This window comes from Balaenoptera borealis, assembly GCF_965194805.1.
Source record: "Balaenoptera borealis genome assembly, chromosome: 3".
NCBI lineage: Eukaryota > Metazoa > Chordata > Mammalia > Artiodactyla > Balaenopteridae > Balaenoptera > Balaenoptera borealis.
This window is the reverse complement of record NC_138866.1, coordinates 141,928,589-141,952,925: the sequence shown is the minus strand read 5'-3', so window position 1 is coordinate 141,952,925 and position 24,337 is coordinate 141,928,589. Positions and strand designations below refer to the sequence as shown.

The 24,337-nt window shown below is 47.7% G+C and overlaps 1 protein-coding gene across 2 annotated transcripts in view; it reads left to right on the top strand.

The window, feature by feature from the left end:
• Nucleotides 1-24,337, top strand: part of SLCO3A1 (solute carrier organic anion transporter family member 3A1) — a 322,429-nt gene that overhangs the window by 258,244 nt on the left and 39,848 nt on the right. For both annotated transcript variants that reach the window (XM_082388919.1, XM_082388918.1), the window contains exons 4-7: nt 764-1,027; nt 17,050-17,214; nt 22,264-22,462; nt 23,589-23,727. In XM_082388919.1, coding sequence (XP_082245045.1) covers nt 764-1,027; nt 17,050-17,214; nt 22,264-22,462; nt 23,589-23,727 — 767 coding nt within the window. The remainder of the gene's footprint in view (nt 1-763; nt 1,028-17,049; nt 17,215-22,263; nt 22,463-23,588; nt 23,728-24,337) is intronic.

The following is a 24,337-nucleotide window of genomic DNA, read 5'->3' as shown; positions in this document are numbered from 1 at the left end:
GGTTTGAATTAACCCATCCCCTAGCAGCTTGGAAACACAACCCTCACCATAAATATTAAGCTAACATCGATTAAGTGCTTAAGCACGTGCCAGGCGCTATCCTGAGTACTTTGTGTCTGGTGTGGCTCATTTGATCTTCCCAACTCGATAAGGGTAAGTACCATCATAACATCAGTGTTATACAGATCAGTCAGCTGAGGCATGGAGAGTTCAAATTGCTGGCCTGAGGTCGCACAGCGAGAAGTGGGCAGGATTTCAGTCCAGGTATCCTGGCTCTTGATTTCCATTCTGCACCGCCCCGTGTGATCTGTGAACTGATTTAAGACGGGGGTGGGGTGTGGAATGGGATCTCAGGTTAGGTGCTTCGTAGGGAGTGCAAGTGAATATACATAGAAAACTATACCCTTGAGCGATAAACGTTTCTGTTTCCCTGTGTTTTTGTTAGCAGACCTTCGCAGCTCTGCCAAGCCAGTCAATTCCAGCCTAAATTCAGAGGGTGTCTGGCCTCTCACTGTTTTTGTTTAGACTGATGCAAGCACAGGGTAGACAAGAAAATGAAGGAGGGGAAGCCATCAGCCTTCAGCTTGAGGAAAACCAGAAGCACGGCTGTGAGGCCATAGGCTGCTTTGCCCATGGGCCAGTCTTCCCCGCCCCAGGCTGTTTCCAGAGCCCTCGGCCTATCTGTAGAAATGATTGCAAACCTCCACCAAATGCCAGGCCCCGCCAGGTCCCCTCCCGCTAACCGTGCTCTTTCCGATTGCAGGTAACCTGGACATCACCCCGGACGACCCCCGCTGGATCGGAGCCTGGTGGGGTGGCTTTCTGCTCTGTGGTGCCTTACTCTTCTTTTCTTCCGTCTGGATGTTTGGGTTTCCACAGTCTCTGCCCCCGCACTCAGACCCCGCCCTGGAGAGCGAACAGGCCATGCTCCCCGAAAGAGAATACGAGAGACCCAAGCCCAGCAACGGGGTCCTGAGGCACCCCCTGGAGCCGGACAGCAGTGCCTCCTGCTTCCAGCAGCTGAGAGGTAAGGGCGCCTCATTCGCAGGTGGCACTCAGGACCGGATGCTGGGGGACCTGAAATAGAATCACATTGGTTTTGCGTGATTTGCCTTCCCTGGCCCTGTGCTTAACTGATCCCTGAGAAGTAAATGCGCTTCATAAAGCAAACGCAAAGTTACTACCATTTAGCGAAGGGGCGGCAGACGAACCCCCCCAAGCCGAGAGCCCAGTGGCTAACATAGCACCTGATGTATGATACACATAAATGTGCGTAGAAGGAAGAAAGTGAGCGAGGGAGGGAGGGAGCTGGACATTTCATGGCCCTCCTTTGAACTCTTTCAGGCCACTTACAAGCGCACTGAAGCAGTGTAGGACTTTGAAGTTGGCTCCCTTCGCCTGATGCAGGCGTTCTTGAAAAGCCACATCCAAAGCGCATTTCCTTAGATTCACTCTGTCCTTCCATCCCCTCCATTAGAGATAAGAGCTGTGTTCTTCTGGAAAGAAAGATTAACTCAGGCTTGAGAGCAAAGTCGCACTTTAGAATGCATCATCGTTTTTAGAGGAAAAAAGTGCATCTTTTCTGGCAAAATGGTGAGACACAAACAGCGATGCAGAATGAGAATGAGGGGCCCCCTCAACACCCCCTGGTTGTTTCCGCATTTGGTACAGTCTCTTAAGAGGTGAGGATGACGACAGGACAGCCTCAGAGCTGCTCGGTATCTGTCCCGGCCCCCTCCCCACTGAGAGGTATGCACAATGCTCCCTAATTCAAGGACCTCTTCCTGCTGGATCCCCTGAAGAACTTGCTGGATTTTGGACGTGGGCAGGAGCAAGGCTGGGGTGTTACTTCTCAGGGAGGCTGGGGTGGGAAAGAGGTGGACGGTCACCTCTGCAGGAACCGGGCACACAGCCAGGCCGCCTTTCAGCAGCTGCTGCCTCAGGCTTGCAGTGCTCGATTTAGAGATTTGATGAGAGTCTCTTTACTGAGATCTGTCTAATGAGGTGCACTTTCTGTGGAGATGCTTGAGAACCACGGCGAGAACCTCGGGTGACCTTGCACTCAGATCCCCGCTCTGCCCTTCACCGGCTCTGTGATCATTAACTTCTCCACGCTTCTCTCCACAAGTACAAAGTTGTAACACCGTTCCTCGGTGACAGCGTGGTCGTGGGAATTCAGGCGCTGCCCTTGGAAGATTGTCAGTTAATACCACCTGTTAGCCAGCGAGGAATTCAAAGCACTTGTGCTAATTCCCAGAAGAGACTAATTTAAGAACCTAATGTCATGTTTGACTCCATGTTCCGGGATGGCTTCTACCAAAGTCGTAATGTGGAATCGTAGATGATCTTAAAATTCATCTCCCGAAGGGCCAGAATGCTCTGTTAGATGAGAAGGCCCCCTGCTTTGTGTCCTCTGAGGTTGCCTTGGCTTGGACCCTCAGGAGTATGTGCTTCTTAAAATAGGCTCCCCAAACGGGCCCCTTTCAGGAGCCCCCGGGTAGTTGGAGGGTGGTGCCTGCTGACCCTCTGATAGCACCGCTGGCCACACAGTGTCCCAGGGGCCAGATCCACGGCAGTAGATGGGGCTGGCTTGAGAGTGGGCCTTGCAGAGGGTACCTTGGACCTGGGTGGTGGCAGCCTTTCCAGGTATTTCCTCATCCCAGGGTGATGGCCCTGCTTTCTTAAGCCTCTGATGGTAAGAGCTATACCTGTAATCGCTCATCTTTCATCTCTGGGGATACACAGATGAAAATGATACAATTGTGCCATCAGAGAACTCTCTGTCCAATGTAGCAACAGGCCAGCAAGTCAGAAAGGTGGCCTAATGTGATGAGAACTACAGTACCAGGCAGCACCATAGGTTATGGAAATACAGTCAACAGGCAGGGAAAGCCCACCTCTTGGGTCCAATGCAGAGCTGAGCTGAGTCTTGAGGGATGCCATGATTTCAGAATTCTCGGGCTCTGATTCAATCACTGGTTCACCCATTTGTTCATTCAGTCAGCATTTACTGAGATCCCGCCAGGCTCCAGGGACACAGCGGTCACCAAGGCAGCTTAGATCCTGGAGCAAGTGTAGTAGCAGGGGAGGCACGCAGTGGGCAAAGTCGAACCAATGACAAGATGAGCATTGAACTTGCTGTGGCTGAGCTGACAAGTACACAGTTGGGTAGATGGGTCTGAGGCTCGCTAGATCAGAGCCATCACAAGTTATGGCCTGTGTATACGTGGGCTCCACTTGGATAGTTAATGATTTTTAATTTAGAATTAGCAATTCCCAGGGGCATCAGGTCCATTAATGGACCTAAAGGATGTCCCAGCAGGAAAGGAAGGCAGCGTGTCTAGAAGAATCCCCAGAAGCCAGGGTACGGTGGAGCGAGCTATTATGCTAATAAATTTTACACATGCCAACACACGGGGAGGGAGCCACGGTGGTTTATATCCTTCATTTTTTCCACGTGAGACAAAATGTTTCTGCCACGTGGACATTTCCACCAAAAGCAGCACGCGACGCTGCCAGGCGCTCCCAAACTCTTCATCTGATTTGCAGCCTTGGAAGCCCCGCTGGTCTGCATACAGCCTGCAACACATTTACAGGTACAGATAAGCTAAGCATCGTTAACACATATCAGAGGAATTAACATTGCTCTACAGATCTATATGTTGCAATTTCTCATCCGTTTCATTTGAGCTTGCAGACGGGTTTCTTTTCTAGCCATCAATCTGTGTGCCCTGCCAAGCTCTACAGATAGCAAAGGGCCCTGAGAAGAACTGCCGTTGGCCCGAGAGCAGCCACTCCAACTTCCTTCCCTCTGGGACCAAGACACACAGCCTCTTCTGCTCCTGGGAGAGCCGTGGGGCTGCTCACCTGGGTTCAAATCCAGCTCAGCCACTTCCTAATCATACAACCTTGATCGTGTCATTCAACTCCTCTTGGTTTTACCGTGTGGTGTCTGGTGTAACTTTACAGCAGCTGCATAAGTTCAATATTAGGACTTACTACCATTTATAGGTGAGGACACAGAGCTCCTGTTCGGTGACAGAGGACTTCAGGCCTGTGATCACTTTCCAGAGCCCTCTTCCCCCAGAGCAGACTTTGAAGGTCTATTTCCAACAAAGTCGGCCACCAGTTGGGTTTTGCAATTGTTATAAGAAGGTGAGAGATGGAAAGCTCAGAATCTTGTTCCAGAACTGTGTAGAAAAGCTGTTACTTGTTGCACAGCCCAGACGTCCCCGTCTTGTGGTGACTGTCACATACCCATTTCACAAAGCAGGCAGCAGGCGAACAAATGCTTGGGCTTGTGAAACTCCAGCATCTCCCCCAGGTGGGAGCCTGCAAATCCAAGACACATTTTTGCATCTCAGCTGTGCCACCAAAGAACTTTTCCTTTCCTCCCTGCTCTAAAGCCCCTCCTCCCTATTCTTGTTCTTCAGAGCATTTTGCTGACTCACCTTTCAAGACCACCCCACCACCACCACCTCCCTCCTCTTGTGTTTAGTGCTGTGTCCACTCCTCCCCTTTCCTGCACCGTGAGCCCCTGGGGGCCGGGACTGCACGTAGCGTGGTCTCGTTGAATCTGGATGCTCAGAGTTTGCAGAATGGTTTATAAAAGTCTAGATCTGGTGGGAGGAAAGAATTCAGGGGACTGTTACAGACAAATGGGCAGTATTATCATTAGCTAGTGTGTTTATTCTCACATCCACAGTTGTGTGTTGCATTTGGAAATTGACTCCAGCGTCACTTGCCCTGGAGGGGCCTTGATGGTTAGGACCCGGGCCCTTTCTGCAGCCACGGGTGTGTCCAGCTTCCCCATCACGTTCTGTACAGTTTTCAGAACACCTCGTGCACTCTTCTCTTTGCTGCTGTTTCTGCCTGGAACGCTCTACCTCCTTTGATCCACTTCTGGGCTGGACTGGGTCCCTACCTTCCCAAGAAGCCCTCCCTATAGCCCCTCTGCGCTCATGCCCCTGTCTGCTCAGTACTAGATTAGCTGCATTCCTCTGTTGCCCTCAAAGCCCCCGCAAAGCACTTGGGGTAACCCCACTACACAGTGGCCCATCTGTTTGCCTGCATCTTCCCAAAGCTTGTGGCTTCTCCAAGGACACGAAGCTCTCATTCATCTTTTTTGTTCCCACTGCCTAGCTTAGTGCCTGGCACATAGGTGATACGGATTGAATGAATGAATGAGTAAACAAATGAACACTTTCTTGCCAGTGCGCGCGCACACACACACACACACACACATACACACATAATAGCAGCTAACGGTTGTTTTTCCTACACCAACATATTTAATCCCCCCCAAGCCCATGAGACATTGGTACCATTTTACAGACCAGGAAATTGAGGCTTACAGATGGAAAGGAAAGGCATTTGAACCGTGGGAGAGCCTCAGTGTCTGTCTTCTTAACCATGACATTGTGCTGCATCTTCAGGCAATAAACAAACTCTCTTAAAGAAAAAGTGGCATCAGCAGGTGCTAAGTGACGTTTCAACAGCGTGTACTAAAACTGTGACTGTGGCTACAGACGTGTCCTAAAACAATGCGTCTTCTAGACAAGGGTCCAGCTAAAATGGGAGGGAAGGACAACTTCCTGCAAGCATTGGCGTGTCCTGACCCTCTGATGGACTTCCCAGCGGGGATGAGTGTCACTGTACCAGCAGCTTAAAATTTGAAGGGAGAGCCCACCTTTGATCACTGAGTGAGCAGAGCAGTCAAAAGCTGAGCGCTCTTGTCTCTGCGCCCTTCATGTTGACTGCCAAGTGGCTTCTTCCTGTCCCAGAAAAGATAGTTGCACCAGGTGGCAGCCGGTGATGGCTGAGCTGGCAAGGTGGGGGTGGGCCTTCAGGCTCAGAATCTTAAAAACCGTGCCCAAAATATGGAGTACAGCTGATGACTTCCAAAGCACTTGCACAGACCTCCCACTTGGCCCCCATAGTACGGCTGATAACGTGCGTGTCGTTACCAATCTCCATGCCACCCATGGGGACACGGAGCTCTGGGGGGTTAAACCTTGCACCCAGGTTCCCGCAGCTGTGAAGGATGCAGCTGGGACCAGACTTGGGTCTTAGACTCCCAAACCCGAACTCTTTCCTCTGTTCCTCTATTTCCCACAAAGATCCACTCAACTATTAATGAACCAACCGAGAAGGAAAAAGGGATCGGTCTGGGGTGGATGGAACAAAAGCCTTTACTGTGTTGGAGAAACTTCCACTCTTAATGTCCACTTTCTCCCTCTTCAAAAGCGGAAATGCAGAGCCCGACTCTAGAGGACCTTCATTTCTAGGGGAGATGAAATCTGCCTGGGTTGGTATCTTCCCCACTCCTCTCCCCACCTACACCCCTAATACCATCCATCACCGGGTTCTGCTGACTTTAGCACCTAAATATCTCTCCCTCCCACTCATGGTCTGTCCTGTACTCCAGTCTGCCTTACCCCTCCAGGCTGTCATCACACTAGGATGTGTTCAGAATGCGTCTGATCCTGATAGATAGAGGTCGAGCCCTTCAACGTGGCCACCAGCCCAGTGAGATTCTGCCCCTCCAGTCTCTTCTCACACCTGCCGCCCTGTTCCCACCATACCAGTCTCACCTTGCTGGCCTCTTTTTAGTCCTCCGTATTCCCCAGGCTCAATGGACTTTGCATTTGCTGCTCCCACCCCTGGAATTCTGATCCCATCTTCAGACATCAGCTCACACATCATTTCCCCAAGGACATTTTCCTGACCTCCTGATGGCACCCCCTCCACGGCATGTTGCTCTCTGTGTCATGGTCAGAATGTGACCTTTGTAGGAGTGATCACTTCCTCCATAAGCTCCATGAGGGCAGGGACCACATCCGTCTTTGCCCATGCCCTTGTACATGGCCGACGCTCAGTACACATCTGATAAATGGGGGGATGCATGGATCGTTGCACACAGGTGCTGCCCAGCCCAGCACGGTTTGCTGCTTTCCCTAAAGCCGTCCTCACACACAGCCCCTCCCAGAGTTGTGGCCTGTGTTTGACCCACCCGCAGACACTGGCTTAGCAGGAGCTTCACCTGTGCCGAGTGTCACGGCTGGCTCCCAGGTGACTTACCTGTGTGGGGAGGAGGATCTTCTCCTGGTGCTCCAGCCACCAAATCAGAGGGTCTGCCAGCCCCGTGGCTCAGGCTGACCTGCACTGTGCCTTTGGGTGTGTGTCTTTACTTGCCCATCTTCCTAGCGCGTGTCTTGCTGCTTGGGCAGGGTGCATACTCGCCCCCCCACCTCTGTGCCACCCACTGTTCCCACGGGGGCCCCACGTGCGTTGGCCTGTCCGTGGGACCCAGCTCATGCCTCCGGCTTCCGCATCTCTGCCAGGCTACCTCCATCATCTGCCAGCCAGCAGTCGGTTTCTGCTACATCTTTCTTAATTAAGGGCCTGTTGCCTTTCAGCATAGTGTTATTGTGAGGAGCCTGGTGATCTGAGAGTCCTTGTTCTGCAGGCTAAAATGGCTGAGTGTTTTTTATCGTGCGATTCATCTTCAGAACTGTGCTTTCCCCTCGTGTGGGTTTCCTGTTAAAGTCTTCTTTCTTGATTCCGTGGCCAAGGAAACCATCTGCCTTCCCAACCACTTGGAATTCTGTGCCAAGCTGTGGTTCAGAGGCTGCCGTGTCACAGGTGTCATTTTTACAGGTCCCCAGGGTCCAGACTGGTCAGTGGTTTCATCGTGTTCGTATCAGTGTTGATGGAGGATGCGCTGGGGGTTATATCTGTGAATCAGTCACGACTCCCCATCTCAAGTTATTTCAGCAAAGCGCCTGAGGTGAACATAGGTGAGGGCACCTAGCACGATGCCTGGCCCACTGTGGATGCTCCTCGTGGTTCTGGAAGGAAGGGAGGGAGGGAGGGAGGAAGGAAGGAAAGAAGGAAGGGAGGGAGGGAGGGAGGGAAAAAGGAAGGAAGGAAGGGAGGAAGGAAGGAAGGAGGGAAATAACTAGAAGGCAGCATTTCCCAATGGGAGTTCCTTGGAACGTGAGTCCTCTGAGATGCTCAGAGAAAAACAAATCAACGACCATACCAAGGAGCAGTGGTTACATGGCCAAATAAGTTGGGAAACCATATGTATACTATGATGCTCTTGGAGAGTCATAGAATATGTTTGTGTTAAAGGCTCTGAGAAGGCCAGCTCTAAGGAAAGCTGGCTGACTTTGCTTTAGTCTGTATTTCTCAGACTTATGGGATCCCAGGACTCTTTTATTCGTGCTAACTCTTCTGGCACTTATGAAGTGTTGCTATGATACAGGATAGAAGGTAGCGAGGATTATGGGAGGTTCAAAGGGATATAGTGAGGACCACAGAGGGAGGATTTGAAGACAGGTGTGTGAAGGATGCAGCATTTCAGCCTGATCTTGAAGGATGAGCAGGATCCCCATGGATGGAGAGGAGGGTAAAGGCTTCCAGACTGGGATGCCTGAGATGTGCATGGGAGAGAGACATCTGGTTTTGGGAATAGGATTTAGGGAAGGTCATGATAGAAGGCAGGCTGGTCTCAGCTTCCACATCCAGCAGAGTTCCTGGTATCCAAAGCTGCCCAATAAGTCTTTGGTAAAATTATGAATGAATTATTGAGGACCTTCTCATTGCCCTTCTAATGAGACTGGACTTTATTTTATGAGCCATTGTTTCCCAACTAGGGATTTGAGTCAGCATATCATGTGAGCTTTCTTGAAACACACATATTCAGGGGCCGCATCCCTACAAATTATGATTCTCTGAGTCTATGGTGGGGAAGGGGGATGGGGGGAGAGGTGATCCAGGCATCTGGATGTCTTTAAAGCTCCCCAGAAGATTCTAAGTGAGCTCCCGGTAGAAAACAAATGTCAGAGCTGGTGGGGGTCCCTTGAGGGGTCTCCACCTGGGGTTAATTTCTCTGACAGTTGCATATAAGATAAAATGGGGGAAGTGGCCCACTGATGAAATAAACTTGGGACAGTCTGTGACATGACTCTTGGAGGTTGACATTAGCATATTGAAGGCTCTGAGAAGACCTGCTGTAAACCCAGCACTTCCGGAAGTAGCATTAGGAAGCCTAGGTTTAGAGATGGGCACGTACGTCAGCTTGGGTGCTTGGCTTCACCGTTTCTTTTCTGGACACCGCTGTTTCTCTTTCCAGACTTTCCAGGAATGAATTCTCCCATCATTAGCATTTTTGTGAATGTCAAACGCAGTGAGCCCGGCCACCACTGAGGTGGGGCGCCCTGCTCCCAGAGAAGGTTCTAGGGGCTGGCGTGAAGTTATAAAAGTGGCTGTTTGCTTACAAAAGACTCTTGATTTCCTTAGTCATTTTCTGTCTGCGGCCAACATGGAAAGATGCAATATTGGGGTCTGAATAAGAGCCTGCTGCTTCCCAAGCTCCTTTCTCCACCTCTGAAATCATGTGGTGATCATGTTTCTGACTTCACACTGCTGATGCCAGGAAATGACTGGGGTGACCCCAGTTTAGAGCAGCAGCTTGCAGATGCTAGGCACGCCTCTGTGGACACTTAGTTCTTGCTTTAAACTGGCTAGTGGGCAACCACACTGCTCCTCCTCAGTGTGGCTATAAGGAGCTGGTGACTTTTAAAGAATCGGTGGAATTGATGGGCTCTGGGTTGTCCTAACCGATCCACACCCATCTGACACTTGGGTTTCACTATAGATGCTCATTTCCTGTGCTGATGGCTTCTTGTTTGTTCTTTCAAACCACGACCTTCTCCATACAAGGGAGACACGTGTTACTGTCTGCCTATTACCTTACTGAAGATGGGCAGACAGAAGCCTGGTAGTTACTGCTTTCAAAGTTAGCCGTGAGAGGGTGCTAGAAGCTCCCCTGGATGCCCAGGGCAGAGATTGGGGGATGGGCTCCTCTGTAGTGATGAGGCCACAGGGGGCCCAAGGCTGCTGGTCTGGGGCCAAGTTCATGGTAGGCGCTCGCTTCCGGGAGGCACCACGGGCCTCCCCTCCCACTGGGATTTCCCCCACCCCTACCTACTCAAGGAATGGTTTGGGCACCTCCAGAATCAGTGATGGAAATGACCATATTAGCTAATTATTCCCACTCTCCTTGCAGCCCATGAACCTGTGGAACATCACGAATGGTGTGATCATAAATTGGTCTCTGTTTCTACAGCTAATGTTCCTTAAGAGACTATGACAGTTACCTTTCAAGGCTATGCAATTCATTTGTTTCTTTATTGGATTCTTTAATCTACCTTGCATGTATTAAGCATCTGCTCTTACCAGGCACGATGCCCACGTCTGGAGATGGAGCTGCTCCATCTCTGCTCTACCTGAGAGCACCTGGCTCCTCCTATGAGACAGACGGGAGGACCCAGACAAGGGAGTCCAGTGGGGTCGGTGGTGCGGGGATGACAGCCTGCCCTGGGCATGTGGGAACCAACTTGGCGGCTGGTGAACATTCACGCTACCCCATGAAACTTCGTTTTTCCCAGGATTCGCTCTACCTTGGCTTCACTCTTGTGCCTCCATGATGGTGTGTTTTTCCACTCCATTATTTCTTCCTTCCTCTTTCATGGTTTTTTTTTTTTTTTGGTCATGACTTGAATACTGTTATTTATCTCACCCAGATCCCCCCACCTCTCTTCTCTTCTGGTCATGGGTCTCCTATGTTGGGAAGCACTTCATGGTGGCTCACCTTTCAGGAAAGTACTTTTCTGTTGATTCGAGGCCCCACCCAGAAACCTGAAGATTTAGAGATGAGTCCCGGAGTACAGGCAGAACTGAGTTCAAATCCACCCTCCTTCACTTCTCGGTTTTGCATTCTGGGATGCGGACTGTTGGGTTTCAGCCTCTCAAGGGAGCCTTGGTTTCCTTGGGTCTAAAATGAGGATGGTAGGACCGCCCCCTATTGTAATAGTTGTGAGAGTTAAAAATGAGAAACTTTGCCACGGTGCCCATCCAACACTGGTTGCGAGGCAGGCTTTGGCGGTCATTGTCATGATTCCTGAGCAGTTGCATAGACTGGCTCCATCTCCCATCTTGGGAGGTGTTAACCATGCTGTATTGACAGCAGTGTTATTAAAGAGAAAGAAAGTCAAGGCCAACTTCAGTAGAGAGATTGACGGCAGAGAGGTCTGAGGGTCGAGGGGAGTATAACTGAGCCCCACAGTGAGCACTTCCCAGAGTACCTCCAATTCCCAGGAAGGGCAGTGGACAAGGACTTGTGCCTCCTGACCCCCTGACCTGCTGAACAGCCCCCTGCAGAAGGGGGATCTTCTTGGAAAGCCCTTGGCTCCCAGGAGCTCAGTTCACCTGCTCCATTCTCTTCCCCACTCTACTCATCACATCTGATCACATAGGTATTCCTGTAGGAAGCCTGTTGTCCTCCTCCCAGCCCAAGGGCTCTCTCCCTAACATAGCCAAGGATTACTTCTATTATATTGATTACTATTAATCCTATCGGACTCTTTTTTACTGAAGTATAGTTGACTTACAATATTGTGTTAGTTTCAGATGTACGGAAAAGTGATTGTTATGCATATATATATATATGTATATATCTATATTCTTTTTTCTATTCTTTTCCATTATAGTTTATTACAGGATATCAAATACAGTTCCCCTTGCCATACAGTAAATCTTTGCCATTAATCCCATCAGACTCTTACCTGTATTCTAGACTAGAAGCCCTGGGCCACATGCTTTACATGCAGTGAGTCTCATTTCATGTTTATGGCAATCCATGGGATAGAGCCATGTGCTCTGGTCAGTCTTGAAGCCAGAATTCAAATCCCAATGACCTGGCTCCTTAGACCAGGTTCTTAGCCATTATTTTATACAACCTTATTCAGTGAAACCTTTTCTATGGTACAGGACTCTTCTGTAGGCTCTCCAATCCTTTCTTTCATTCCTCTGTCCCCCTCCCTTCCTTTCCTACTTCTCTGCCTTCAAACGACATGGACTAAGCCCTTAGTCATGTCAGATCTGTTCATTTTCCCTAACCCCAGTGGGAATGTTTTATTATTCTTCATTCTAAGAATTAAGCCGCAGCTTTATTACCAGGGGCAGCCTGCATGCTTAGTCCTCAAGCCAACATCAGCACCCCTCGGAACCCAGACCAGGACAGCACAATGGTTATAAGCACACTGTGTGGCAGCAGGTGCCAGGGCGTGAGTTTCTGCTTTGCTTCCTTAACCATGGGACCACTGTCTGCCTCAGTCTTCTCATCTGTAAATGGAGGATTTTAATCATCCCAGGAACACAGTTTGTTGTGAGGATCATACGAGTGGATGTGTAAGCAGTTAGAATGGCACTTGGCACACAGGAAATGCTCTGTCAGGGTTAATCCTCATGACTTCTCTAAACCTGCCTTTCTCCCTCTTGGAGAACCCACAATTTTCCAAGAAGCTCCATCCTACAGGACTGCCTTCCAAAGACTAGCAGTAGCAAATTTGTTTTCCCTGGAGATCACTCCCCTGCCACTCTTCCCAACTTTGTACCATTCCGCTAGTAGCAGCACCGTGCTCCTGATGAGAGGTGAAAAGGTTTCCCTAGCTGTGAGGCTGCATGATACAAGCCCGCCTGCCTCCTAACCCAGCTCCCAACTTCTGAGGCTAAATCAGAAGGTGAGAGGCAGATAGCTCTGGGAGACTGTAGGTGTTTGGTAGCCTGGTGTGGCCTTGGTTCACCAATTTCTATTTGTCTGGGCCACCTCATTAGCTACTGCCACCTTGGAAAGTTAGCATTTTATGGGCTTAACAATCCATTTGCATGAAAAAGCTTGGAACACTGGGATAGCCCTAGGATCAAGCTAATTAATACCCCTTTTCAAATTGGGGCTTTGGAGGGTAGATTGAACCTTTGAAAAGGAATCTTCTTTGACAGTACTACAAGTCATTGCAATAAAACCCAGGATGGGAGGAAGAAACTGGGAGGAAAATAGATGAACACAAGAGGAAGCTGTCATTTCTGGAGGCGAATCGGCTGGGTATAGGCAGAAAAAAGAATGCTCTTCATGCAGATGAGGCCCACTGAGTCTTCCCTGGGCCTTCAGTCAGATAATTCTCAAACTTAATGATTTTCACATCTAATCCAAGGCAAAATTAGTCATTAGATATTGAAACAAAAGCAGGCAGGCTCCTATCTTGACAAGGAATCCTTCCAACTGAAATGGAATTATCTCTGGAATAATTAAAATGCTTGCTGAAGTATGAAAATGTTCCATTAGCTGGAGTTGCCTTTGTTGAGAAGTGCCCTCCTCATCCCCAAATAAACCACGATGGCCATGATCAAGGACAAGGAGGTACCGAGACCCAAATAGTTAATGTGATCAAACTCGACTCCTCATTGGCATCATTTCTGAGCCAGAGAACATAGTTCCTAATTGGAAGATGCTGGTGGTGTCAGCTCAGCAGCAGTTTTATTTGCAAGCAAGTGTGGCTGTGGTGCTTTCTCCTACTGAAGTCCCCAGATCTAAAGAGTCTGCACCGTAACAAAGAAAATGAAGCCTACAATAAAAGTATGGTACAGGATGGTTTTCCTAGAATGTCCCCAACATACTGAGTGTTTGTCAACAGTGTTTCCGAAGTTTAGATATCTTAATGCCAAAAGACTACAATGATGGAGCAACAGTTTTATTACCTGCCAAAACATGAATAGCTGTGGGCTTTCAAAATCATTTATTACAAGGAAGTGCTGTGGTCGCCCATGTAATCCATACCATTCTCTGTGAAGCTTGGTGTTGTGTGACATAATCAACCAGTCCCTTGTCACAGGTACATTACACCATCACAATGTGCCAAACACTATAGCAAATCAGCCTTCACTCATTAGCAGTGATTTATGACGATGGAGTCTTAACATCCAAGGGGTTTTTGTTTATGAAGACAAATACTTACTTCATTACCTTCTGTTTATGCCCAATGTATTCATCTTCTATATTTGTCAAACAGTACACATTTTTGAACATTACGCAATCAACATTCCTCTAAATATTTTTACAATACTTAATAATGTGAATTTAACAAAGGAAAATTTTCCAACATTTAAACATAGATTTTATTTATTTATTTATTTTTAAATTTATTACTTATTTTATTTATTTTATTTTTGGCTGCATTGGGTCTTTGTTCCTGTGCGCGGGCTTTCTCTAGCTGTGGCAAGCGGGGGCTACTCCTTGTTGCGGTGTGCAGGCTTCTCATCATGGTGGCTTCTCTTGTTGCAGAGCACGGGCTCTAGGCGCGCAGGCTCAGTAGTTGTGGCGCACGGGCTTAGTTGCTCTGCAGCATGTGGGATCTTCCCGGACCAGGGCTTGAACCCATGTCCCCTGCATTGGCAGGCAGATTCTTAACCCCTGTGCCACCAGGGAGGCCCCTAAACATAGATTTTAAGTGTAACATCTTCTAGACAAATATTTGAGATGACATTTCTAAAAAAGTCAGATTATTGTAAATGCTCGAAACCCTGTAAAAAATGAACAGAACACACGCATAAAGGCCAGTCCCTTGCAATAAAGCAGGTATAAATATATAAATACCATGGATTTAAAGTTGTTTTCTCACCGTCTTTATTTTTATTCATACCATTTTTAAAGTTTTTGTCTTATTTTGTGCATGTGTGCACATGCATTTGTTTAATCCAAGAGTTACCTTCCTAAGAGTTTAGTAGTTTAACGAGAAACCACCGTGGAACAGCTGAGGCCACCAGCTCTGGTTGTTGTCTGGTTGTTTCTCAGTTGGGATACAGAATCAGATTGCTCAGCCCACAGTGATTCTGAGCCTCCAATCATCTGGCTCAGTCCATTCCCATAACTAAGTTCCTTTTAGTATGTCAAAGGATCCTTAAGTCCCTATCTTATATAGAGATTTTCATTTTTGAAACTTGGTATCTTTCCCAGAAATGATCAATTTTATGTTGTGTGTATCTGCCAGTTCCTGACCCATTGTTCTGTCATTTTGATTTATTGAGCTTGTCTGTTAACATTATTAAAAGCTTATGTATCTCGTATTATTATTTTATTCTAATTAGTTGGGCCATTTAGAGGTTTCATCTCCTAGGAAATGAGATTGAGCCTGTGTAATTAGCTCTCTTCTTTAGGACAGCTGGCTTATTCATCACCTTGGAATGCAGTGTTAGACCTTGCTCACCTGTTTATTTTGTATGACCATGGGCACTGATTGGTTTTTCCTAGACTTGGAATAGTACTTGCTTCATCTGGGACTCTGTTTTATCTTTTTCTATTTACACAGGTGGAAACAAGTACACCACATGCCAAATGTTCCTCATTATTATGAGTACAGCAGAACAGAGGTCCCCTAACTTGTCACTGGTACACCACTTTTACACATTTTTGCCTATTTCCTTACCACCGGTACCATTATTTACATAACTTTCTCTTTAAATAACTTTAAATCTTAAAACTTTAAATCTTAAATAACTTTAAATCTACTTGTTTTAACCTAGCATCATCTTGAGCTATGGTAGCCATGAAACCATGCATTTGATGTATCAGTTTTATTTCAGTTAACTTTTTTTTTTTTTTTTTTACTAAGTGCACATCAAAATAATGGCATAAGTATTGAAATGATGGGGTTGTCCTGATACCCCCACACTCCTTGCATACTGCCAAGATATGTCATCACTGCATAGCTGAGGAGATCTGGTCAAAGACCATGTACAAAGAATTCTAATGGCTGGAAAGAGCCAAATAATGTGATTACATTCAAAGGATTGTAAGAAACCCAAATCTCTCATTTGTAAAAGCACCAAATTAAAAGGAAATCTGAGTGGTTTATGAAACCACATACTTTAGGAAAAATAGAGTATAATAAAATAAGATTGAAATGCATCACCTCAACAAAACCTGCTTTAGCTCCATTGGTAATTAAAGCGGTCCACAAGCCACAAAGCACATTTGCCCACCATCAACTCTCATCTGAGCCCTGAGCATCAGGGCTGGGTGGGCAGCAGATTCTAGGTTGCCTTGGGTGTTGAGGAAAGACCACCTGAGGAGTAAGGAAGAGATGGAGCAAAGATCTGGGTTCAGAGCATTTAATGGAGGGAAGAGCCCTGGTGCAGAGAGCTGGGTGGGGAGGACCAGGTGCAGGTGGGGCTGAAGCAGAGGGAGAATGGAGCGTGGTCAGATAGCCAAGGGGCAGACTGTGGGCCATCGGACCAAGTGTGGACTTTGGCCATTGTGGAGTTTTGAGTAGGAAACTGATTTGAGCTGATCCCATTGACTACTGCATAGGGAAGGATTATATTGGATCAAGAGTGAAAACCAAGACCCTAGTCTTCCCCAAGTGAAAGCTCATGGAAGCTTGGCCAGGCGAATGTGGTTGTGAGGAGGAAGGGGGGTGGTGGGTGGGTGGAGGTTGGATTATATATGTATTGTGTGTGCGTGTGTATGTGTGTATGCATGTACATACACTATAATTTCATTTCTTTCTTGAAACTGTTAAGATGAAATATATTTTCTTAAAAGAATAGATACATGTATATGTATACCTGAATCACTTTGCTGTACACCTGAAACTAATACAACATTGTTGATCAACTATATCCCAATATAAAATAAAAAATTTAAAAAAAAACAAGTTGCTGAAAAAAAAGATTAAATATATTTTCTTAATACATACCATTATAAATATTCATCACAGGTATATTGATAATATATACTTAGATGTATTAATATAACATAATTAATACATTTATAATTTATAATATGATTAAGTTATAATTTCCCTTTTGAGAAACAAACCCCAAACTCCTCTGTCTTTTTTTTTGGATGGAAATAACTTGTGATGGCTTATAGAATAGTGTTTCCAGTGTGCTGTAAAAAAAAAAAAAAGGCATGGTGTAGTTTCTCCTGCTTTAGCAGTTGTCAGTTTAGTTGACAAAATATCAGCATATCTTTTGAAGCCAGAGTTTTCACAATTATGGCTGACTCAACAGGTTATAGACTTTGACCTGAGCAACCAGGTGACTCCTGATGCTGTTTACTGAGATGGGTCATATTGGGGCCTTGGGGGCAGAAGGCCTGGGAGTGCAGTGTGTGACCTTGGTCCTCTGCTTCTCTCCCTGCAGTGATCCCGAAGGTCACAAAGCACCTGCTCTCAAACCCTGTGTTTACCTGCATCATCCTGGCCGCCTGCATGGAGATTGCAGTGGTGGCTGGCTTCGCTGCCTTCTTGGGGAAGTATCTGGAGCAGCAGTTTAACCTCACCACCTCTTCTGCCAACCAGCTGCTCGGTGAGTCTGTTTCTCAGCCTCCCAGGAGGGTGGAGAGAGGCTGTCACTGCTTGTAATCCTATAAGAATTGACCGAGACCCCCCAAACAGCCCAGACTGTGCTGGCCCTGCAGAAGCATATACATGTGGTCAGTGTGCAGAAGAATTTCAAAGTATTTTCTTGGAGTAAGATTTACTTGCCTGAGACAATTGCTAAAAGTACGTGATAATAAAGAGCTAAAATATAAAGTGTGCGTAGGAAGCATTGTGACAGGCCAGGAAGTCTATACATCGGTGTGAACTGGAGAATTGGGGGGAAGATGTGAGGAAGGAAGCGGGGAATCAAGATGGATCTTGAAAGTTTAGTAGGCTTTGGTCAAGCACATAAAAAAGCAAGAATATTCTTGGCAGCATAAAACCCACGGTCAGCAAATATAGAGGTTGGAAGCCATATGCTTCCCTCTATCCCTGTGCCCATGGCAGACGTAATTAATGGGTCATGACACTCCTTCTCCCCAAGCTCGAGCGTGATCTTACCAGTCTTCTCAGCAGTAGACTACAGGAATCTGTTTCCAGTCCTTTGGAGCTGACATGCTAAAGAAAACCAGTTTGCCCTCATGAGAAGGAGCATTCCTTATACGCAGTAGGGAAAGTGGTCTCATGGCAGAGGAAGGAGAATGAAGGGTCAAGAATGACTTCCAGGTTTCTGACTCAGACAAGGGGTGGTACCATTTGTGAAACCTGGAAATAGAAAAGAATCAGATCTGTAGGGAAGGTTGTGAATTCAGAGTTGAAGTTGCTGAGTGTGAGATGGCCATGGTATATCTACATGATGTCCTGTGCATGGTTGAGGGCTGAAGAAGAAGATGTGGGTTGCATCGGTTTGTGCATGGTAGTTGAGGACACAGGAGTGGAATTTGCAGAAGGAAAATGTGTAGAATTAGAATAGAGAGGGTGAAACACTGCCCATAAGGAAATACAGGAGGCCATAGAGAAGTTCAAGAAGGAACTCCTGAAAGAAATCCGTGGATCACGGGAGTCAAGGAAGAGACGATACCAAGAAGGAAGCTGTCAGCAGCATGAGAGCCCACGCGTGATGCGGCCTCACATGCCTCTGGTCCCTTCAACAACCAGGACGTCTTTCAGCCTGTGTCAGGGCTGTGTCCATGAAACGGCAGCAGGGGAGCAGCTCACAAGAGGGAAGGAACAGCCAGTGGCTGCAGGACACTTTCCCGAGCTTAGCGGTGGAGGGACGGAGAGAAGACATGGCGGGCAGTGTGTGTTGCAGTCAAGGGAGTGGAGTAGTGACGGTGCTGTTGCTAAGAGACAGTTGCTATTGTGACAGGAAGGACTTGAGCAGGTGTCTAAGCAGAGGGGAAAGAACCAGCAGAGGCGATGTGCAGAAAAGAGAGGGAGTATGGCGGACAGCCTTTGACAGAAGAGCTCATCTGTTCTGAAAGTGCAGAGAAGGAGAGAGACATGAGGATGGCCCCTGAGAATGTGACAAGTCCGGCCTGGCAGTCGAGAGGGCTCCAGCCCCATGGAATTATCTTCTCTGTTAAGTAGAAGTAGATCATGTCCTGAGAGAAGTGGGCGAGGTGATATTTTCTGATCTCCTCCTTAGCGTTTCCTTCACAAAATGGCCAATAAACCCATGTAAAGGTGCTGACCCATCATGAGTCATCAGGAAAACACATATGAGCACCATGATGAAATACTAGTCCATGTCTGCCAGACTGATAGTACCAAGTGTTGGTGAGGATGTGGAGCCACTGGAACTCTCATACACTGCTGGTGGGAGTGCACAATGGTACAAGCGCTTTGGAAAACTCTTTGGCAGTACCCATGAAAGCTAAAAGCATATGCTTACGCTGGGATCCAACCATTCCACTTCTGGGCATAAATCCAACAGAAATGAGTGTTTAGGTCCACTCATTTATATATGCGTAGGTAACAGTATCCAAAACAGCTTTATACATAATAGCCCCAAACTGGAAACAGCCCAAGTATCTATCGATACTAGAATGGGTAAGTAAATTATAGAATATTCATACAATGGACTGTCATACAGCATGAGAAAGCAAGAGCTTGTATGCATGCCTCAATGTGGATGGATCTGACAGAGTTGAAAGACGTCAGACACAAAAGAGTACATATTTAAGAGTTAAAAAGAAGAAAAGTTAACTAAAGTGATAGAGGCCAGAATGATAGTTACCCTTGAGGGTGGAGGGAATGGGGGCACCAGGGAGCCCCTGGGGCTGCTGGAAATGTTTTAGTACAGGGGTGTATAAAGGGGCAAAAATTCATCACTGTTCCCTTAAGCTTATGCACTTCACTGGATGTAAGGTATCAAGTTAAAAAAAATTAAAACCCTACCAGCAATGATGTGGCCAGATCCCAGCACCTCTCCCTGGGAGCTGCTAGGGCAGCACAAGCCTTGTGTTTTTCTTTTTTACTAATAACTCTCTACCGTACACTATTTTATAAGTATTTCTTCCAAGAGGTATTAGCAAGATGCAGTCAGCCCTTTAGTAGCTGTCTGACAGAGATAGGGTAAAATGTGTCTCTCTATAATTAAAGTTATAACTTCTTCATTATACCTACAATCTCTCAGGTTTTGCCCTCCAGCACCCAAAGAGTTTATCTCTCACTTCCTGATTTCTTTGCAGCAGCTCCTTACATTTTGATTACATTTGCTTCAAAGTTGGGGCTCTGTTCTATTTCAGGACAGATTTCCAAAGTTTTCTATCAACAAACAAATCAGTAGTCTTCAGGGCAGAAGGTCAAAAAACAATCTCGCCTTCCTGCACCTGTTTCTGTCCCAGGGACTCTGTCTGTTAGAGCACTTGCACAGGGAGACCCTCTCCCGCCACGTGGAGAGGCAGCGTGGTGGCCCATCTGTCGGTCCGTCCATCCGGCTGGCAGCCCAGGCAGGCAGGACACGTGCCCTCTCCCTGTGCCCTGCCCATAGCATCAGTCTGTTAGCATGAACTCTGGAAGGCTGGCTGCAGGAGGGGCTGGCAGGGGGCCTTTAGGGGACAGAGAGAGGCAGCGGAAGCGTAAGGCAAGGCTCGTGTCCAAAAATGCTTCATCAGTAGCCCCCTCAGACCCAGGGGATGGACCCCTGCAGTCATCCTGGGCCATCAGCGCTATCTCTGGGCCACCCACAAAGTCATCAGCAGATGGGGCAGAGTTCAGAAAAGAGCAACACGGATGATTAAGGGCTGACGGCATTGATTTATGCGAGAAGATAAAAAGGACTCAATCTGCATAGGTTAAGCTAATGAGGATGGAGTTTGGGGGAAGTTCTGATAACTGCCCGCATGCTAAAGCTGCACACATGTCAGGGAGGGAGAGGGAAGGCTGATGATGGCTTGGAGAAAAGGTGCCGAAAGCCTGTTATTGCCATAGTTACCATCATCACCAGGGGCCGCTCCCTGCTGCCTCTGATGGAAAATGGAACAAAATGCAACCTGCTCTCTGGGCGTGGGCTCTGGTCATCAGTATTCACTCACACAAATCCAATCTGCTCGCTGTTCCCTTCATCTTGAAAATAATCCCCAAGCGCCCACTCTGTGCTGGGCACCGCGCTAGGCACAGGGAGCCGGGACTGAACAGGATGGAACGGTTCTTGTCCTCAGGGAAGCTGCATCTTAGGAGGGGGAGAGAGAACAAGAAACAAGAAAACCAGAAATACCTGAGGCAGCTTCAGATATTGGGGAGAGCCATGCAAACGATAAAACAGGGCAAGAAACAGTAGGAAATCCCAAATGGGCTGCAGGACCACTCTAGATGGGGTGGTCTGGGAAGGCCTCCATGATGAGCATAGGGCCCAGCCAAGTAAACATAGAGGGTAAGAATGTCCTAGAAGAGGAAACAGCAAGTGCAGAGACTGGGGGCTTGAATGGATTTGGCCTGTTCCAGGGAGAGAGAGGAGGAGGATTGGGCATAGTTGGGGGAGCGGTATGGCATGGGGTATAGACAGGCAAATAGGGGCGAGGTCCTGAGGATCATCTATACCAGGACGAGAGAGAACCAAGCACATATCATCCAAGAGCATCAAATAATACAGAGATACTATGTTTTTCAAAAAGTGTGATTTGTGCTATTTCCTTTGCAGAGCTCAGCCTCCCTGATTGTTTTTCTCACCCGAATATTAAAATTAATTTGCATTCCTTTAGCACATACCAGCTGATTGATGTAGTCAGTTGACCTAGAGGTCTGTTGATTGGCAAGGCAGAGGCAGCCTAAACTGGAAAATTGGCCATGCACAATCTACATGGTAGATTAATGACACACAGTAATTTAAAGCTGAGTTTAGATGAAGTGAATCGGAACAGAACAAAACCAAACAGGAGATTGGAACCCTAGGATCCTTTGGTCCTCCTAAGATGCCCTGAGTCTCTGAGAATCAGAAATAACAGGTTTATGGTCCTGCTGCCTTGCAGATAGCTCTGTTGATAAGAAAGGGAAAAAATATATATGCCAATTACTCACCAGGAGCTATGAAACATATTGATTTGATTGATGCTGCTTCCTGAGAGGTCGCGGGACTGGTTAAAACACTGTCTCCACAGGCTGGTGAGTTCTGGGATCTTTGTTTAAACAGCCTCCAGACCCTTCCTTGCCTGAAGAGTGGGAGAAAATCCCCAATTTGATCCCCTTTCCCGCACCGCCTGGAAAACGCACAGAGGGCACATCACTGCTCCCTGATACTTTCCTCAAATGCGTGTGCGTGTTCCCAGCTGGTCTGACTTGTCTCTCAGTTGTTCCCACACCAGCTGGGTGTGTTTCCCACGAGGGTTCCCCACTTAGCATGAAAGGTGTATGACTTAGACTCCTAATCATTGAGTTCTTACGTGTCTGTCTTCCCCAATTTTCGTGAGCTCCTTGAGGGTAGAAATGAGGCCATCAACAGACACTTTGGGGCACAGTGGAGCAAGTGGCACCACAGTGGTGTCACAGGGAATCCTGTCCGTGCAGGACTCAGCCTCGGGCCTGGCACCCAGTGTCTGCATTGATTGGCCCCTCTTCCCTGGTTAATGGTCCTCTCCCCTCTGCTCTCCTCCAGGGATGACTGCGATCCCATGTGCCTGTCTGGGCATCTTCCTGGGCGGTCTCCTGGTGAAGAAACTCAGCCTGTCTGCCCTCGGGGCCATTCGGATGGCCATGCTCGTCAACCTGGTGTCCACCGCTTGTTACGTCTCCTTCCTCTTCCTGGGCTGTGACACGGGCCCTGTGGCTGGGGTTACTGTTCCCTATGGAAACACGTAAGTCCCAGAAAGGTCTCGCCACCCCTGCCTGCCCAGGATGCCAGGACCCTCTCTCCGGGGTAGGTTAATGGAGCCAGCTTTGTCCCTAGTGACCATGAGCTGGGAAGTTGATGATGCCTCTGCATCTTCCTCCCAGGGTCGAAGAATCCATGTGAACCTTCTGGGCAGAGAGAGCTGACTTCCACTGAAAGGCTCTCTCCCGGGGCGGCCAAGGGAGCACTGGGGAGACAGTCAGACATTCACTCCCCAGAGGACTCAAATGCCTATTTTTGGCATTTGACTTTAGGAATGACGTGAAGATAGAAAATTAAAAATAAGTTTTATTTTAAAATTCAGCTTAAAATAAAAGACAGAAGAGACTTCAACAATTCCCTTTTTTTTTTTTTTTTTTTTGGCCGCATGCACGGCATACGGGATCTTAGTTCCCTGACCACGGATCAAACCTACGTGCCCTGCAATGGAAGCACAGAGTCTTAACCGCTGAATCACCAGGGAAGTCCCAACAATTCCTTAAACCATCAGAAGCTATCTTTAGGCTCACATAGTAATTACAGGGTCTGAGACATGGTAGGTATTGATACGTGTGGGAGGGAGAGATGGAGGGGAATAAAGGAGAGAAGAATGGAAAGAAGTTAGCTCTTGTAGGACAACTTATTTCCTAGTTATTATCCCAAGACTTTGAACTAAAGTCCAATCAGACTTGCCCTTAGAGGGAATTACAGAGAGTCCTTACATATCCAGTGCCAATAGCTGTCCCCTTTTCTACATGAGACTCTGCAGCTGCCTTGGCAATCCAGTTTGGAGTATCAGGGCTGCAGCATGGTTGGCCTGCAGGGTACCAGTTCCTCTCCACACCAGTCTCCTCCTCTGAGCAGGCCACCAGGCCTTCTCCTGAAGTTAAGTCAGGAGAAGTAGGGCCGGGCTTATCTGCCACCCTGCGAGGTCAGACAGGCAAAATGGGAGCACACGGGCAGAGGCAGCTTCTGTATATCCATGCACAGTCCAAGCACTGATGGCCCTCCTTCCCTGAACCATGACCACAGAGGGCAGAGGGCTGTCACTGGGGGAATCCAACAGAAGTTGACCTTTCTCTGATGGGTTCCACGTTTCCTGTCTTTTCCAGCTCATCACCTGGCTCGGCCCTGGACCCCTACTCGTCCTGCAATAAAAACTGTGAATGCCAAACGGATTCCTTCACTCCAGTGTGTGGAGCAGATGGCATCACCTACCTGTCTGCCTGCTTTGCTGGCTGCAACAGCACGGTATTGGTGATTTTCTGATGGGGTGGGATGGAGCAGGGGACTCAGACAGCTAAAGTAGCTTAAAACCTAAGGTCAAGGACAAGAGTGGGCAACCACACGTGTCCCCTACTTTGTGTTCCTGCACTGTGAATTTATCTCAGCCTCTGCCCTGCTCTAGTGGAGGATTCTCCATCAGCAGGATGGGAGGCCTGCCAGGCCATCCAGCTGCTTCTTGCTAAATCAAATAGGTTTCCAAAAAGTGTCTTTGAGCAACTGAAAGTAAAAATTCAAAGGAAGCTCTGTGGAGCCAGAGGAAAAGATTGTGGTTCAAAGAACTCACAAAAGGTATCAATGGAATGGGTTGACTCTACAGGTAATGAGCTCCCCATCAACAAAAGTATGTAAAGAAAGGCTAGAAAACCACTTATCAGGGAAGACCTCTTCCAAGCCTGAGGTTATGTGGCACTAATCCAACCTGTCCTCTGCTCAGTTTCCTTTGCCCTTTTCTTCTTAGCTAGATGCCTCCCACCTTTTTCCATCCTCCCACTATCATTTTTTTTTTGGCTCTTTCCTTCTCAGCATGAATTATACAATTGGCTGTCAGCCTGCAGCTTTCCACATTCTCTGCATG